Source organism: Saccostrea cucullata, unplaced genomic scaffold (assembly GCF_032062105.1).
Source record: "Saccostrea cucullata isolate Sc308-1 unplaced genomic scaffold, CSIRO_AGI_Scuc_v1 ctg10064, whole genome shotgun sequence".
Lineage (NCBI taxonomy): Eukaryota > Metazoa > Mollusca > Bivalvia > Ostreida > Ostreidae > Saccostrea > Saccostrea cuccullata.
In genome coordinates this window covers 1-20,295 of record NW_026923438.1, presented here as the reverse complement: position 1 = coordinate 20,295, position 20,295 = coordinate 1, and the positions used below count along the sequence as shown (strand labels likewise).

At 32.0% G+C, this 20,295-nt stretch overlaps 1 protein-coding gene across 1 annotated transcript; it reads right to left on the bottom strand.

Moving 5' to 3' along the window:
• Positions 1-1,585: 1,585 nt before the first annotated feature.
• LOC134264019 (uncharacterized) lies at positions 1,586-12,723 on the bottom strand. Its single transcript, XM_062746316.1, has 4 exons — positions 12,634-12,723; positions 5,207-5,320; positions 2,679-2,852; positions 1,586-1,754 (listed from the first exon to the last, which is right to left on the bottom strand). Exons 2-4 carry the CDS (start codon positions 5,300-5,302, stop codon positions 1,605-1,607), a joined length of 420 nt encoding a protein of 139 aa, XP_062602300.1. The 5' UTR covers positions 5,303-5,320; positions 12,634-12,723; the 3' UTR covers positions 1,586-1,604.
• Between the last annotated feature and the right edge of the window lie 7,572 nt (positions 12,724-20,295).

Here is a 20,295-nt window from a genome sequence, read left to right as displayed (position 1 = left end):
CATTTCTATAAGTGTGTAAAATTCGGAGGAATTATCATTTCTGTGAGCATTGGAAGTGCATTTGAAACGCAATAAATGTGATAAATGCGAAGTAATTACGGTAATTCCGTGTGCACGGGAAATTAACTCTAATGGTGTGAAAAATTTGGAGTTATTATTTTATTTTTCACAATTGGAAATACATTTTAAAATTTCTTTATTTCTTTTGTTTATTGTTTTATGTTTTCTGCACCTCAAGTTGGGTATTAAAATATCCAACCGATATAGGCAGTTGGATATTTTGAATATCCAACTGATGGCCAGTTGGATATTTTGAATATCCAACTAATGGCCGGTTGGATCTTCAAATATCCAACTAGTGCTGGTTGAATCGGTAAAATAAACGTATACTAATAACAATGGGTGACGTCATAGAAGTTTTTTAATCAGAGGTACATTTTCGCAAACAAGCAAAAACAAGGAAATGTAAAAAAAAAAAGATTCAATGGGAGAAAATATTCTGAGAGAAGTGGATTGCCATTAATCAAGATAAAGATTCCAGGGTAATGTACAGAACTTCATGTGATTAAATATATCGTCACTTTATATTTATCAACAAGGATACTGATCAATTTAGGAAAAAAAATCGTTGATGATTGTTAATTGATGACATTGCAATGTTCAAAATTCTTGAAATCAAATAATTAATGAACATATTCTGGTTTTTGAATTGCTTTTTATGTGAATATAGGTATATACCGAAACTAAACAAAATGAGATGATAGATACAGCTGTATAATAAATTTATTTGCTTACTATTGCCACATTGCAAATTCATATATAAAAATTTTAACTTAAATGTATCACAATACAAGTAAATCATGTATATGATACAATAAACAACTTTTATTGAACAAGATTCTCTTGAATCCTTGATTAAAGCAGGATTTTCACAAAACTTTAGAAGTTCAACGCAGTTATACGCCAGATAAAACTGTCCAAAAGCTCTGAAAATATGGCTGTCAATCCAAATCCAAAAGGGAATACTCAGAATCATCAAAGTATTTCGACTCTTTTTTCTACCATAAATTCATCCTGTATAAAAAAAATAAAACTTTTAATTATGTTTTCTGGAGGAGTTTTCACAGAAAAAAATGATACGATGTATGTTCTTAAGAGGCGCTGAATGAAGTATACAGGTACTTAATAGATTTTAAATGCACATGTATACAATTTTTTTTTCATGATAACATATATTTTTTTCTCCTCTATCTGGGGGGTTATCGTAGAAGCTTGTAAGGACATTCTAAGATTTCATTTAATTTATGTGATATCATTTTTTTCTAAATGTTTTGTGGTTAAGTATATTTATTTGATATATATCACTTCTCAATATATATATTTTCTCCGTCCCACGTCTTCAAAATACTACATTTTATATTTGAATTTTTGAAACAATGTCCGAATGGAAAAAATATAATGTTAAAAGCAAAACATGTTTTTTCGTAAATGTCAACTGAATGTCACTCTTTGTCAAAAAATTGAAATGTAAAAGATTATTCCCTAGTTAAAAGTCAAGGATAATTATTTCTGTGAATAACCTGTGCATCCTTGGATATTACAGATTACACTCTGCATCGATCCTCCACTACAGGGGGCCCCTCCATTTTGTGGGGGAGGGCTGGTACATGCTCTGAATCTAGTACTCCACCCGGAATCACAGGTTTTAGTGCAGGATGTCCAGGCCCCCCATAAGCTCCAACCACCATCAATCGCTGTAATCATACGACATATAGCTAAAATTCGGTTAAAAGCAGATTTCAATAAATGATGTATATCTCTAAATGAATATATGTTAAAATGAAAATATCTAGTACGTTATGATATTGTCAAAATGAACAATAAAAAATTTTAATCGTCGATTTGTGCAAAACTTCGTTAAGGCTAAATAAAAAAAATGAAATCAATTAACATGGAATGAAAATAATAGGTTTTAATCTGAAGCTTAACAATTAACAAAATACACACACATTTGAAATCTCAGCATTAATGCACGGTAAAAACAGCTTAAACTATCCTTACGAGAATGTTATAATAACAAAAAATTATCTTAGATGAGATAAGTCTTGGTGTCAAAAATTAGTGAGTGCATACAGATATATGAAAGTAACAATGAAAATGGATTAAAAACAAATGAATAATTTACATTCCACAAACCGAAAGAAAACATATAGTAAATAAAAACAAACACTCATAGTAAGAGTTTAAAAACCTTGGAAATATGTACGTTCAAGTACTTGACATTTACTGTAAACAATAAAACGTCATTTTTTGAAAGGAAGACTAATAATACACATAGTAAGTGATAAATCAGCAGAAAAGACATAATCTTGCTGTAAAATGCATGCAGTTTATTAATGACCTTTTAAGCAAATACAATTTTTCACTGAGTCAAATGCTTACTGATGTTTTTTCCATAATAATTGTTACTTCATTACTTACACAATGAATAGACGACGATTTTTTTTCTGTTAGTTCCCAATCATGACAAGGAACACACGGTGGATGTGACCGGTCGGCATGGGGTGTTAATTTCTGTTCCCATATCTAATGCTTTAAGGTCCTTGATCGCTCAGCATGTGTTTTATTTAAAATCATTATCTTGTTCCAATTCTAAGATCATTATTTCTTTAAATTACCTGAGCACGTCTGTGTATTACAGCTTGCGGAATATTCCGATGTTCCACTGCAGCCCCTCCCTCCGCCTTGTGGGGAAGGATTGTTACAACTCCTGCTTCTAGTCCTAATTCCACTACCACAGGTTTTAGTGCAGGATGACCAGTCCCCCCATAAGCTCCAATCACCATCAATGCCTGTTATATTACATGAACCAGGGTTGACCGACAGTCATCGACAAAGCTTTTTAATCGGAATAATTGCTCCAATATGATATTCTGAACTTACAAAAGTGAAACGTAATTGAAACAAAAATGAAACCAATGAAGAGACATAAATTAATAATGATAAGAAAGAATAAATATGTCAGCAGAATAAGAATAATTTTAGCAAAATAAATAGAATTTTGGGGTAATTCCCTTCAATATATACTCTGGTACTCAGAAAATGGCCGTTGAGTGGGTTGGTCACTAATCAGAATGGAATACGGCCTATAAAAGTCATTTGGCACATTATCGTCGTCGACAACATGTACCTACCCACAATGCACATACACTATGTACAGTGGGTATAGGTAAACATGGTCACCGAAGTCCATATGAATTCAACGACAATTGTGCCGTCACAACTGAATGCATGAATTTGCGTTCAAGAGTCATAAGTGTAGTTAACACATCAATTAAATTTACAAATCTAAAAAAGAACATCGACAACAAATTCCAGTATCAAAGGCAATACTATGGATATTGAAAATATGTGAGTAAATATTGCCAGTGATGCTTTGTACATGTGGTACCTTTCAGCCGGCTACAATATGTACCAATAAACGGTACTACACAGGTGTATGCAGTAAAAGTAGATATTGTCGCCGACAATATGTACAAAAAGATAACATGCACCGTCACGGCCATTGATTAGCGATGCAGGTTTGAATCCTTACTATCATAACTGTCAATTAAGCTGATGATTATAATTTAAAATGAAGTTGTTTAAAATTCTATTACTGCCCTCGACGAAAGACAAAGGTTCTGTGAGGTTCGTGATTTTATAAACTCATGACTGTAAGCTACTAAATTATTTCATTATCATAGCAATGACCCATACAAGGGTTTTCTGCAAAAAAAACATCGAAAAAGCGTTGTGATCGATAAATGTGTGTTCCAATCTGAAATTTTAAGCTGATGAATATAATTTATATTGAAATACAACGATTCTTTTGGTAAAAAATTCAGATTAAAATAGAAATTTAAAATACTTGAATTTTTTCAAGGTACATTTCTAAGGCACAGGGTAAATAATGCAGACTTCATTAAAGAATACGCCAATATTATTTCAAAATAGCAGTATTGTATAGATATGATTAAGGAAAACAGTTATTTTATTTTAATGCACTCACTATCATGTCGTCATTTGGAAAGTTTCAGGTCTCTAATTTTTTTCCCAGTGCAATTGGAATGAGAAAGTGGTAAACAAAACACACGAAGATGGCAACACTTGATAACGTAAAAGATAATGGAAAAACTGTTTAAGAAAATAATTGTGGCATATAAATACAGAGAATATTATGAGATAGACCTATTTAATATTTGCATATTTTAAACATCTGTTGAAACGTTAATCCTACTTAACAAGAAAGGTAACTGCGTGATGCATACACATGTAAACATGACTACACATGTACACATATGTGTTTTGTACAAAGGAAAGAAATTACATTAAAAAATAACAGGCGTGAAAAGCAATTGGGTAAAGGGAGTGGATAATTGGAATGGAATCATTTTCATATAATTAATAAATCTAATAACCAAAAAATACATTTAAAATTAAAATAAAACATTTACAATATCTGTAATATTGTCATATTTCATTCCAATAAGGTTTGGCTAAATGAGTACATAATATGTATACTAAAAGTTTACCACAAAACTTATATACTCGGGTGCTCAGAAAATGGCCATTGAGTTGGTTGGTCACTAAGCAGAATGAAAAATAGCTTTTACGAGTTGATTGGCATATTGTCGTCGGCAACAAAATGTACTTACCTTCACTGTACATACAATATGTGCATTGAGTATAGGTATATATCCATGGTCACCGAAGGCAAACTTAAATGCAACAATTATGCCGTTACAATCGCGTTGCATTAGTTGGCTTTCAAGAGGCGTTCATGTAATTAACATAGCAATTAATAAGATTTAAAACTACAAAAAATGATTTTAATTTTTTTATTTATAATTTTCCGGGGACATTATTTATATTGAACATAGGTAACATAATGTCGCCAGCGACAATATGTACATGTTTATCTTTTCAGCTGGGTACAAAATGTACCGTGGACGGTAATATAGAGGTGTTTGAAAGTTGATATTGTCGCCGTCAATATATACGAGACGATAACATGCACCGTCACAGCCAGGTAAATAAATACTTGTATAACAACTTATTGACAGGATAAGGATACTAGTAGTCTGTAACGTATAAAAACAATTTGTACTGTAAAATGCTCTTTATCTAGAGTCATGTTATTTGATAAGAACTAAAGGCTGTTTACCTTCACAATTGTCCCCGCTATAACCAGGAAAACAGCTGCACCTGTACCCTCGTTTGTTACACCTGTCCACTTTACAGGTCCCACTCTGACAATCATTATTCTCACACACCTTCACTAAGGAAACATATTCAAATACGAAGAATTCTTTTATGTATCACAGGATCTTTTTTCAATCATTCGAATTTCAACTCATTAAAACAAATAAAGAGTACATTTCAGTTATAGATGAAATCATTTTTTTATAGTTAAGGAGATTTTCAATTTATTGTACAGTTAAAAGATTTATGATACATCGAAAACCAAACTTAATTTGAGAAGCAGGTATCATTTAATTAGCATTTATTTTAACATGAGGGTTATCTTAGAAATTAGGGGATAGGAAAACTGTAGGCTTTTATTTTATTTTTCAAATATACAGTTTCATTCAATTGTTTTTAAACATCTTTTGTTGACTGTAGATATTTTTAGCTTTTGCTAATTAATTTTCCCTAGTCCTAATCGAGAAGGATAAATCTTAGAATTTGGAGTTGTACAACGCCGCCTGTCGTGACATAAGATTTCCAGTGTTCCATCAAAAAGATCCGAAACTTATCACATACCCAGATAGCAAGACATAGTTGGGCCAACGTTGGCCCAATTTTTTTTCCAACGTTGGCCCACTGTTGGTAACCTTACGTTGGCCCACGGTAATTTTGCTAATCGGCCCAACGTTGGTCCAACATATTGGCATATTGTTGGGCCAACGTAGGTATAATTGTATGACAACTAACAGCCAACCTTAATAACTGGTTGGTTAGGTTGGCCCAACGTTGACCCTTTGTTGAAATGTCAGATGGCATATTGTTGGGCCAACGTAGTTATTAGTGTATGCCAACTAACAGCCAACCTTAACAACTGGTTGGTTAGGTTGGCCCAATGTTGACCTTTTTTTTTAACAAAGTCAGATGGCAAATTGTTGGGTCAACGTAGTTATTACATAGAAACATTTGCAATTGGTTAAGTGATTCTTTACATAAACATATTTTATGACTGTTTAAAATGATTAATACACAATTTAATCTGCATTCATAATGCATACATGGACATGTTCAATGAAAACATTACTAATGATTCACTGTGATAATATTTTATATACGTCAATTCAATCATAATTTACAAAATAAATTTTAAAATAGACAATAGAGGTAAATTATGAGAAATTATCAATTAAAAGTTCTTAATCAGGGCTCACTTCCTTTATTATAGTCCTTTTGGTGTATTCCCGCGCTTTTTCCGTCCCTTCGTCCCCTCCCGTTTTCTTCATCTTGATCTTTGCAATTGTCATACGGACTCATACTTTATACACTTCTTTATGCATGGTCTTCGATTTCATTGTTATTTACATGTACCGCCACAACATTTGTTTTCCTTGCAGTCTCTGACTGAATTTCTTTGTTACAATCGTGTCTGTAATAGACAGTTAAGAATTAGATAGATAGAAACAACTTAAAAAGATGTTATTTAACCTTAACTTACAGTACTCGTGTGCAAAAACATGACAAGAATGAATTCCGAATTAATTTTAACAGTTAACCTGAATAAATAAGAATAAATATACTTACATCGCTTCTAAATGCAGCTGTATAGCAAGTGTATAATACACAAAGTTAAAGAACTGCGAACGATAGTATTGTTCTCCCGCCTACCTCCAAGTCAATTTTCAAAAGTTAACATATTCGATGAATTTTTAATATTTTTTATAGAGAATTATATGAATTTTCATAAAACATTACTTATTTGGGAAAACTAAGAGAGATAACTCTAAAATTTTGGTAAAACTTGTGTTTTTCACTATAGAAATCAATGGAAAACGGAAAATATTTTTAAAACATCTTTCCCCCCCGTGTCACAAAAATTCCTTTTTACAGGTAATATGGAATGGTATTTCACAAATTCATACCAAAGCTTTTTGTGTGACACGGGGGGGGGGGGGGAATATATGTTTATTGACAAAAAACGATAAAAATGCTTATTTTCCACCAATTTTAAAGCGATATACAACTGAAACATTATATTCTATTGAAATATTTATGTTTTATTAATTTGCCTAAAACATAAGAAAAAATATAAGGAACATTTAATCATATCCAAGAGTATTTCAAAATACGGTGATGCTTGAAACTCCGATTTCAATGGAAAATATCGTCTACCCCCCTTTTTTCAAGAGCTGGATTTATGGAAAATCTACTGTTTAGCGCTGGTATTAAGACGATTTATCAATTACCATTGAACTGTTCTTTGTGTTAAACAAAGGTTTTATGACCAAATTGCTATTCATATTGAATTAAATGGTTCCAAAATGTAGGCGGGAATCGAGAGTTAGCGTGCGTGTTTCTTTCACTTCTTCTTGCTTGCCCTGCATTATCACCACTTGTGAGCAATTGAATCTGACAGCTCACTCCACAATTGGTCACGTGAAAGCGAACGCCTAACTTTTGTTTCAATTTAATTATAAAGCTGTGTCATTTTGATTTATGTATATGTAGGCTTCATTCACATCCTGTTCCTGAGAATGTATTCAGTCTTCTCTTAATTCACATGAATACAACGCTCATGAAAAAATAATCATGCATGTGCACAATTCAAAAAATATAATAAAACACTCTTTGGTGCTGTGATCACTTAAGTTAAAATTTGAAATGTTGAATATATCAGATCTAGACAAAAACAGTCATCCAATTAAAAGCATGGACATATAATGTCAGCTCAGCAGCTAAAATTGACACCATCTTTAGTTGGCAGTATAATAATTGGGCCAGCGTTGTCCCATTTGGCCAACGTTAGCCCAACATACATGTACTACTATCAACTTGATAAGACGCATTCTTTATGGGTGTATAACAAACATCGGGCCAACGTTGGGCCAACATACTACTACCAACTTTAAGAGACACTTTCTTTAAGGGTGTATTACAAACATCGGGCCAACGTTGGGCCAACATACTACTACCAACTTTAAAAGACACTTTCTTTAAGGGTGTATTACAAACATCGGGCCAACGTTGGGCCAACATACTACTACCAACTTTAAAAGACACTTTCTTTAAGAGTGTATTACAAACAATGGGCCAACGTTGGGCCAACATACTACTACCAACTTTAAAAGATACTTTCTTTAAGGGTGTATTACAAACATCGGGCCAACGTTGGGCCAACATACTACTACCAACTTTAAAAGACACTTTCTTTAAGAGTGTATTACAAACAGTGTGCCAACGTTGGGCCAACATCAACATCCCTCCTTCCTTGGGAACTAAAGTGAATGGAAGTTGCTAACGTTGGACCAACGTTGGGCCAACAAAGGAATTCTGTCATGGTCGAGAAGGTTGGCATGGCGACATTGGTCCAACGTTGGCCCAACGTTGTTCCCCCAACGCCAACCATACAACCTTTTGCCAATGTTGGCTTGCTATCTGGGATAAATGTGCCGAGCGCTTGGTGAAGTAACAGATTCTACATTTTTTGTCCCCCGCTGAAAGTTTGGGATATGAATTTCAATTTGTGTGTCCCTCCGTCTAACTATCCGTCCGTGTATAGCGCTGTATGTCTGTAACGTTTCCGTTTGCATGCAATATCTCGAGAAGCCGTTGAACATTGCAATGAAATTATACACAATGATAGTAGCCTAGTAAAGATCCCAATTGATTTTAAGGTCAAAAGTTCAAAGGTAATAAATACAAAAATCAGTCTATTTTTAAACTTTCTTTTCCATGCTGAAGAAAACTTTAAGGCTATGCAATGATGTTATTTTTATCTCAACTCCCTATGGCGTACCAACATGTGGATCTGCGCCCAGAGCACCTGTACAATTGTTACTCACCTGGAATTCGACCTCAAATGATCAACCGAGTGAACAACAGAGCATACTGCAAAAATACCGACCTCAAGGAATTTAAAGGACAGTGCATGAAAGGGATCTTTTCCTGACCATACATAGGAAATGAAAACAAACGGACAGGGGAAGTCCATTGAAATTTCTCTCTTTAAATGTACGTATGTGGTCTAAAACAACGCGTTATTTATTCAGAGAAAGTTTTACGATTTCATTTCTAAGTAAGAAATAATTGGTCTTTAGGAAACTAAAACTGATGATTCGGACAATATACACATAACCGGCTACACAATCTTTACGAAAAATAGACAAATTATCAAATAGGAGATTTTGTGGGTTAGTTATATAGCAGTACCAGATGATATTATAGCATGTAAATATTTTGAAAAGGGATTGTAAATTTATTTTTCGGTTAAAAAATAACTACTTAATACTTATGAAGACGTTGTATGTGGGGTTGTTTACATTCGACCAGAAGGGAGTAAATATTCTTCTCTTGATTGTTTTTTTAGAAGTCGAGCAAGAAATTTTAAACATATGGCAAACAACTGTAAATATGTATGTTTATTCGGAGATTTAAATGCCAGAGTTTGTAAATTACAAGACTATTATATATCTCTGACGACGTTTTGAAACAAGTAAACTCGTTTCCAGATTCAGTCAGAGATTGCACTTCGTTGTTCAATATATGATGATTATCAGATTCCTTTAGAAAGAGTTCAAGATTGTACCGTAAATGATTTTGGATATAAATTTGTTGAATTCTGCAAAAACAATTAATTATGTGGTAGCCAGTGCAAAACAGTTCTGAAATTATTTAAAATTTTGAAATCATTGACTTTTGTAGCCTTTTTTCAGATGTATACATTTCAAATTCATTTCGTTCACTAATTGTAACAGAAATCAACAGATGTAAAAATATGATGTGCGGAGAAAGCAGACGATTTTTCGTGAAGCGACTTTCAATTAGCAATAGAAAAAGATCTAGATAGACTGAAAGTATTTGCATGGATGATGTTACCAAATAATGGACAATTAAGAGTGTAACAAACCCTGGTTTACTCGGGAATGTAAAAAAGCAAGGTAGAAAATCATTTAACAAAAGGGAAACAATTTAAATCAAAAGATAATTTAACTCAACTAGCAAACAAAACAAGAAAACAATTGATAACTGCTGGAAGAGTTATAGAAAAAAAATTAACTGAAATACTTGCAATAGACCCCCGGTTAAATCCCGAGGTATGTCCAGTGCACGATGTTTTTTTTTTTTTTGATATTGTCGACATCGCTGTAAAAATACCAGTCCTCATAATATCATAACTTTCTCAACATGACAATAATTCCTTTGTTTATCTCTCTATATATTACAATGTTTAATAATATAACGTCAACATCTTGTTAACATTGCCTTCCCCCTTTTCTGTTTACATCGTTCACATCGTCGACATTGCTATGTTGGTAATTATCGAGTCGACATCGTGTCAACATTGCCCCTCTTATTATTCTTGTTTACATCGTTCACACCGTTGACATTGCTATGTTGGTAATTATCGAGTCGACATCGTGTCAACATTACCCCTCTTATTATTCTTGTTTACATCGTTCACATCGTCGACATTGCAATGTTGGTCGATATCGAGTCGACATCGTGTTAATATTGCCCTTTTTTCAAAATCTTGTTTAAATTGTTCACAACGTCGACATCTCTGTGTTGTTCGGTAATTGACTTGATGTTGTATGAACATTGCATTATCATTATTATTTTGTTTATATACTAAGTATCCGTGTTTGCCTATATCGAGTCGTCATCATGTCATCATTAAATTTCCTTTTTTGTCTTTTTATCTTTGTAAAATCGTTGGCAACGCATTTAACGCATAAAATCAAGCTCAGTTCATATTGATAGGGCAATACTAGTATAATCTGTTTACTTTTTACACATTATCACCAGGGCAATCTATGATTCTTGATTCTTATGAGTCCACATCAAGTGTACATCAAGTATGAAGTATGTCTCTTACATTCTGAAAATGAACTAAAAAACTGATTTCCAACCTTATAAAACAGTGTTTGTCATCCGTACAGTACATGCGAAATAGTTTAAACATTGTCAGTATACAACGTAGAAATAAAAGCAATGTAGACAATGTAAACGCAATATCGTATCAACATTGTTTACATTGCGATGTCGACGTTGACGATGTCGTCATATAAAATTATAACAATGTGGACGATGTATACGCGATATCGTATCAACATTGTCAGCATTGTAATGTCGACGTCGATGATATGTCGTCATGTAGAATTAATAACAATGTAGACAATGTAAACGCGATATCGTATCGACATTGTTTACATTGCGATGTTGACGGTGTCGTCATGTAGAAACAATAACAATGTAGACAATGTAGACGATGTAAAAACGATATCTTATCGACATTGTTTACCTTGCTTTGTCGACAATATCGAATTGATTAAGGGAACTGGATATGAATGTAAATCCCAGCTGATCGTAATATTTCCTTTTCTCATATAAATCAATAAATCTGCAAATCCGGGGAAAGGGGGAGGGGGTTTCGATAATCCGAGCAAGCTTATCTTTTTTGCCTTCAGCGGGGGACACGATTTCTCAGAGATAGCTTGTTATTGACTTACGCCTGTCACGGAAATGTTTTGAATTCACAACCTTTCCATCACGGAGCAAGAACCCTACCAACATAGCTAATTATTAAGAAGAAATAATTAGGGCGTACTTCTAACATATTTTAACGAGCGCAGCAAGGCGGCGCGAAGCGCCGCTCTTGTAGTGAGCTCAATAGACTAACGTGTACGAACGGAGGAAATTCGGGTTGAAATCTGCACATTGTTCCAAGAAAATTTTATCTCACCGCGTGAAAAAATTCTAAACTCCCACTAATCCTTTGCGGGGCATAGCAACACGGTAGCTTTAAAACATAGAAACAACGTACTTGAAAAAAAAATACAAACAACGATTTAATGTAATTTCCATGCCACAAAAGTATCGTTTGCGTTCAGAGTCAACAGGACTTTTTATTTGACGTCATACTTTCGTAACTGAAACGGCTCGAATATTTTCGATTTTGTCGGAAACCTCCGAAAAGTTCGGAATCTCGATCCCGATGCCTGGGAAGTGAATTCTTTTTATTCTTTTCTTCTTTTTTAATGAACTGAGGATTGGCAGTGCAAGTAAAAGTTTGGAAAAGGTTTTTGATAGTAAATAACTGCGCTCGCCCCAACGGTCGCACCGTAGAACATAATAACATTACGTTATCTAGAATTAAAAAAAAAAAACAAGTCTACAATCACTGGAAAAATGCAAATAAAAATTTTCACCTTGCGTTTCTTATAATTAGCTACATAGACACTTTTTCAAACATAGTTCACAAACCAAATAAAGCAATATTGTATTGGTTACATTTCCTATGCAATTTCTTATATGTATATCAGTAAATTTTGGGGGAAAATATTTATAAGAATTAAAATGATAGCCTTTTATTTTTATCACAATGTTTTTATTTTTTTTCAGGAGTCTTACTTGACTTGCATGGCTTGTTTGACCGTATTCGTAGTGACACTGAAGCTGGAGGTGCAATGCACACAAGTATAACCTGGACAATAAAAATCTGAAATTAAAAAAAAATATTCACTTCAAAATATAAGAAATTTTTGTCATCATTTCAAATACTGTTATATACCAATAATAAAAGTTTCATAACAAAGCACATAACATTTTATCCAAAACGAATGCCTTCTAAAATGTCCAGCATTTCTCAAGTTTTTTAAAAATTATTTTGAATGCACATACATATATGCTACAAAAGTAACCTATCAGATATTCATATACGTATGTGCAATACCCTGTGTCCATTAAAATAAATAATGCCAAATTTTACACCCACCAAGACAACCTGTCTAACGGTATAAGATAGCGCCAATTTTTTCAAGAAAATAAATTTTGCAAGATATAAGAATATATCTTTTACACTACAGGGATAGAGAGAGGGGTGGGTGAGAGTAAGTTTTTTTAAAAAAATTTTTTGAATGCACGTACATATATGCTACAAAAGTAACCTATCAGATATTCATATACGTATGTGCAATACCCTGTGTCCATTAAAATAAATAACGCTAAATTTTACACCCACCAAGACACCAGCCTAACGGTATAAGATATCGCCAATTTTTTTTTAAGAAAACAAATTTTGCAAGATATAAGAATATATCTTTTACACAACAGGGAGAGAGAGAGGAGTGGGTGAGAGTAAGATTATAACAGGTGACTTGTAAAGCCTTTTTGAAAAATGAACATGAGTAAATCTAGATAAGCGAACGTGTACGACTGGGATCTTTGACAAATCATTCTTTATAAATTTTTGTGAGGGTTTTTATTTCAGTTCATTCATACGATGCACGTTTTAAATTATTCATTGTTGGGTAGTGACAAATAAAGAAAGACACGAGCGTGTTTTATAGAGGGTCGAGTCCCTTTTATAAGTGAAACGTAGAACCTACCCTCCCTACTACATATTCACATTCAACGGAATTAACCACTCTTTCTATAGACAATGCGTTCCAAGTGTTTACACGTTGATTTTTTTTGTGGAAATTTCCTACACAATTAAGGAATGCGTGTGTATACAATATAGTTACAAAATAAATACAGGATGATGTCCAGCAGATCTTTGATTTTTTAAGCACCACGTCACCTTCCCCTGACTTGTAATGATTCAATTTCTATATCAAGTAGTTTCCGGCGCTTATGATATTACGTTTATTACACTCCAAGTAATTTCCTGGTTGTTTCTTTTTCTTTTTGTACAGAATTTGATCCGATTTTCAGGATAACCATACTGTGGTTTTGTGAATCCATATCACCACTTTATGTAACTGATGACGTAGTACACAAAATAATACGTTATTTTTATTTTATGCATTTGAAGCATTTTTTTAATCTTTATTTTAAACGACATACATGTAGGCCCTGGTGTAAATCGGAAGGCTTGCCCTGCGGTGCTGTTCCTATATATAATACAATAGGCCAATATATGAATTGTATTAAAATAAGATAACAACCACCTGAGAGAATTTTTTTCATATATATTTTCTAATATTAACAGTACTCCACTATAAAATAACAATGTAGTAAAAATATATATACAAATAACCCAACGGTCATCTAAATTTGCTCGATATTAAAAAGTTTCTTAAATGTTAAACACTAAATATTCTTTCAATTGCTTCAAATTATTTTTGTTTTTTAAATAATTTTTGTTGTTACTTATCTATTTATTTATTTGATTTATTAAAACAATAGGTGAATATAAAGCATTTTATAAAACGTCAAATAATTTTTTTTTGGATTATAGCACTACGGGCGCATAGCCATACTCAAACTAATCAAATAAATTTTATATTAAAATAAAAAAAAAACGCTTGTAGATCTTTTCGGCAGATTTATTTATTACTAAATTAACATACATTTGTAGTCGTATCTCAGCATGTTTACATTGAAACACAAAGACAACACTGTGATCGTCACCTTTTATGCTATAGGATATACAGTCACTCTTGTGACACTGTAAAAGTAAGGGCCGTCATGGCGATCAACGACAACGCCTCCGTGTGACAATGAGCAATAACTTTGTAAAACTTTTTAATAGGAATCGTGTATAGATTATCAAAGTTTATACTTTTATGTTCTTGTTTACCGATGACAGACTCATCAAAAAGTTTTCTTATGGAATAATCAAAATGTGAACAAGGTATACGTGGAGCATGTGCTTATGTATTGAATGAATTTAGAGAAATAAAAAAAATTCATAGATATTTTTACACAAACAAGCAACAGCCACGGAATATTAAAAGACTCCATGTGAAAAATACTCTGAAAGAAGCTGATTGTCATAAATCAATATTCAGATTTCAGAATTAAATGTACGTATATAACATCATCTGATAATAATGTAAGTATGGTTATTTGATATTAATCAACAAGCGTACGTATCATATCATGAAAGGATGTTGTCTAATGACATTGCAAATTTCATTACACATTATTCATTAACATTAATAAATTCAAATGATTAATGTACATATTTCGGACTATTAAATTGCTTTTTATGAATATAAATGTATGTACTGAAACTAAACAAAATGAGATATTTGATATACATTGTTTTGCTTACAATAACCAGATTCGAAAACCACAAAAAAGAAAATCAGAATGTACATGTACTTTTATATATGAAAAATATGTTATATAAGAAACTACTGTTAGTGAACAAGATTCTTGAATCATTGATGAAAGCAGGAGCGTTAAACATTTTAAGACACTACAATTTAATGATACGGCAGATTAAACTGCCAAAAAGCTTTGAAAAGATGACTGTCAATCCGAATCCAACAGATTGTACACAACATCATGAAAAGTATTTCATCTCCTTCTTTTACTATACTGCCATCCTGTGTAAAAAAAAAACATAAAACTTTTAATTTTGTCTTCTGGAAGAGTTTTCACAGAAAAAACAATACGGTGTATGTTCTTAAGGTACTCCGATGGTTCTGGAATACCAAGCATTTACTAACTTAAAATGAACATGAAAATTTCCCTGACTTTTAAAAGTAACGCGTTTTTACCCATTCTAATTCTTCAAACTTTATCTTTCAAGATAATCATATTATATCAGAAAATTAGCAAATCTCAAATATATTTTCAGGAATTGCAAATAAAAACACCTATGCATTTTCCAATTCAAATTTGACCAATTAAAACATTTTAAAAATAAAAATTATAAGCATCCAGGCTTTTGAAGAAATTTCATAGTTTTTATGCATATAATGTACTTTAATTTCTTTTATTTACTTCCATCATTTTATCATGCAAAGTGTATAATGATTTTCCTGTCATTTCAAAGCTTCATAAATCAATTCTAATTCCAGTTCCTATTAATTAACATCGTTGTCTATTTTTAGCTTAAAATGAACTTCAAATTCTTGATATATGTAATTTAAAAATGCATTTACGGGGTAAAAAGTTTCACTTTTGATAAGACCTTTCCGAGAACTGCAAAAAACATTGAAGAACATTGAGAGGTATATTATTCTCGAAAGAAATTATTTCATTTTAAAGTTGATTTTTTTTTTAAGATTTTTAAATCAAATTTTTAAATTAAAGAGTTGCCCTTCCTGACTGAGGATCGGAGTCCCTTAACTAAAGAGATTAAATACCTGTATAGAGGCCTAAATAATGTTGCTCGGTATGCTACAATTTAACACGCATTCTCTGTAAGCACCAACGAATTTACTATAGGGCTTGGAAAACGACATGTCTCGGATTTTGATGAAATTTTTACCATAGGTGGGTCTTGGTAAAAAACTAGTAAATATGGTGTCGGAAGTTCCACACGTGCACTTGGTTGCCATGGAGACGGATCCATTGAATTCGGCCATTTTTGGCCCATTTTGACCAAATGAAAACATGAAAATTGAGAAAATGTAAATGCATATTTATCGGTATCTAATATACTCTAACAAAAATCATTAGATCATATGATAACATGACCTTTTAAGGTACACAGAGCAAATAATCGTTTATTCTAGAAATATTCTTCCTGTAAGAAAAAGGTCATGCAAACTGACATGGCTTCTAAAAATTTGAAAAATGGGGAAATTGGAATTTTTTGAGATCTTTGAGGCTAAATAAGAAAAATTGTCGTGGAAATTTCCCAAACCTTATATGTGTTATTATACTTGGGAATAAGTAGTGTCATTTCATGAAAAAACATAAGTGGGCTTTTGCTCCTATTTTTAGTAACATGTATGTATAAATAGATATATTTAAGAATAATGTGAAAAATCAAATTTTGGCAAAGTTTTAATTGTCATTACTGCATAATTAGAACGTATGTTGTAAAAATTGAGATTCTAATGACAGGAGCTGGACACCACTAACTGGTATGGATAATTGATGAGGGGAATACCCATTTCTATTTTTAGTCACAGGTGGCTATATATAGAGATGTCTCTGAATATTAGGAAAATTGGCATTTTTGTTCTAATTGGAAGCTTCATATAAAAAGTTCTAACAAATATAAAGCTTTCTACAATATGCTTTCAAAATGTACATGTGTTTGTTAAAAAATTGCTACAATATTGATGATGGACCCTTGTCTCATTTAATGGCAACAATGGTCTAAAAATAGATTACTCGAATAATTGAGAAAATGTAGATTATTGCACCTTTTCAGGCAATTTTTAGATGTAGTTGCTGCATAATTAGGAAATATTTTTTAAAATTTTAGATGTAAATGACAGGATCTGGATACCACTAGCAGGTATGGATAATTGATGAGGGGAATTCCCATTTCTATTTTTAGTATCAGGTGCCTAAATATAGAGATGTCTCTGAATATTAGGAAAAATGGCATTTTTGTTCTAATTTGGAAGCTTCATATAAAAAGTCCTAACAAATATAGCTTTCTACAATATGCTTTCAGAATGTACATGTGTTTGCACAAAAATTGCTACAATATTGAGGATGGACTCTTGTTTCATTTTATGGCAACAATGGGCTAAAAATAGATTACTCGAATAATTTGAAAAAATGGAGAATATTACACCCTTTCAGGCACTTATAGATGTAGTTGCTGCATAATTAGGAAAAATTATGTAAAATTTTAGATGTTAATGACAAGACCTGTATACCATTTGCTGGTATGGATAATTGTTGAGGGGAATTTCCGTTTCTATTTTTAGTATCAGGTGGCTAAATATAGATATGTCTCTGAATATTAGGAAAAATGGCATTTTTGTTCTAATTGGAAGCTTCAAATAAAAAGTCCTAACAAATATAAAGCTTTCTACAATATGTTTTCATAAATCAATATACATGTGTTGTACAATAATTTCCACAATATTGAGGATGAACTCTTTTTTCATTTCATACCAACAATGGTCTAAAAATAGATTATTCGAATAATGGAGAAAATGTAGATAACTGCACCTTTTAAAGCACGTTATAGATGTCATTGCTGATTACTTAAGAAGTATATTGTCAATGTACATGTGTTTGTACAATAATTTCCACAATATTGAGGATGAACTCTTGTTTCATTTCATACCAACAATGGTCTAAAAATAGATTATTTGAATAATGGAGAAAATGTAGATAACTGCACCTTTTTAAGCACTTTATAGATGTCATTGCTGATTACTTAAGAAGTATATTGTAAAATTTTAGATGTTAATGACAACATTTAGCAGGTAGGGACAATGGTTGAGGGGGTTTCCCATTTCTATTTTTAGTATCACGTGGCGTAATATAGATATGAAGTACTCTTAATATTAGGGAAAATTGCAGTTTTATGCTAATTTGATTCTTCGTACAAAATGTCTTTTTAGATATAATGCTTTCTACAATATGCCAACAGAATGAACACCTTTTTGTACAATAATTGCTACAATATTGAGGATGAACTCTTGTGTTTCTATTTAAAGCAACAATGGTCTAAAATTAGACTCCTGAATTAATCGAGAAAATGTACATTATTGCACTTTTTCTGGCACTTTTTAGATGTCATAGCTGCATAATTAGGAAGTATATTGTAAAATTTGATATGTTAATGACAGTAGCTGGCCACAGCTGGACAAAAGTTGAGGGGAGGTTCCTATTACTATTTTTAGTATCATGTGGCGAAATATAGATATTTAGGCCATTTATAGGAAAACTTTAAAAATCTTTTCAATTGTTCTGTAAAATAATTCTGATTGTCCTAATTCTAGTCTTTGACAATGTACCTGTACTATTTTCATCTACAAGTTTATTTTGTCCAAAGACTTTTAATTTTTTGAGACGAAGACTCAAAGAACGTATTCTATATGGTAGTTTCTGTGGTCTGCAATTTTTTTTGATAATCACCATACACCAGATTTCAAGAACCTTTTGTCATTTTTTGTCAAAATTGTCACAGAGTATCTAAGGATTTTTGTTAATACATGTACCAAACATAGGGATTTTCTCTTTAAACAAGAGGAGAAACTAGGGAATCTAATATCTAATACAGTACCCGCATCGTTATTCTTTACAGGATACACGATACGATAGGATACACGCACGATACGATAGGATACACGCACGATACGATAGGATACACGCACGATAGGACAGGATACACGCACGATAGGATAAACGCAAAACACGATAAACGCAAAACACGATACACGCAAAACACGATAAACGCAAAACACGATAGACCTGATAAACGATCTACACGATAGGATAAACGCAAAACCTGATAGGATTGTTTCAAAATGCGGAACGTTTTTTGACAAGACGAAAAGATTATTTTGAATTAGATTTAAAGATTTTTTAAATTAGATCATATTTTAATTTAAATACTCGCAGAGCTTGAAATCTAAACTATAAAGTACATTTAATTATTATTAAAAGAACCTGAGATCTCTGTATTAATTTTACAAAAGTTGTTTATTTATATATATAAAAAATTGACAGTGATTAAATGGATTTTTATGAATGGGGAGACGGTATTTTTTTTTTAAATTTCTTCTCAAGTGTGTGAATTTTGAAACTCTTTAGACAGATTTATTATTTATGAAAATATCCATTTTAATTTTCTATCTAATAAATTTATCTACAAGTACGAAGTTATTTCACGGAAGAAATTTCAATAAATTAAATATTTGTATTTAATGTCTAAAGCTTACAGTCTGCCATGTTTCCAAAAATCGCAATTAAATATTAATATCTTAGAAAATAATACAAGTAGAAGACTGGCCGAAAGAAAGGTTTAAAGAAAACGGCTTTAACAAAATTAATAAATTTAAAATGATAAATCTATCAAGAACGAAACAGTTCAAGAAAATTAAATTTTCTGAATAGAAATCTAAATAATTATTAAAATCATGGCGATCTGCATTAATACATGTAAACTGTGTCATGAGAATATGAGTCTGCTACAACTGCACATGTACGTTTACGCTAAGCTCTGACTTGTATATGTAATCATTTTACATTAAAGATACTTAAAACCTCGTATTTATTAACGAACATTGAATGGTTAAATACTTTCTTCTTTACAATACAAAACAGAAAAATTAATTAACAAATTTTAAAAGAGTGAAATTCGACTTTTCCGACTAAATAATTATAAATCATTGCTATTAAACTCTGTGTGTACTG

What these genes read in the sequence shown, in the direction of transcription:
- LOC134264019 (XM_062746316.1), bottom strand. Translation starts at nt 5,302, where the DNA reads ATGATTGTCAGAGTGGGACCTGTAAAGTGGACAGGTGTAACAAACGAG. An exon ending in TAGCGGGGACAATTGTGAAG is followed by an intron (nt 2,853 to 5,206) that starts GTAAACAGCCTT and finishes GTAATATAACAG; the next exon opens with GCATTGATGGTGATTGGAGC. An exon ending in TAATACACAGACGTGCTCAG is followed by an intron (nt 1,755 to 2,678) that starts GTAATTTAAAGA and finishes GTATGATTACAG; the next exon opens with CGATTGATGGTGGTTGGAGC.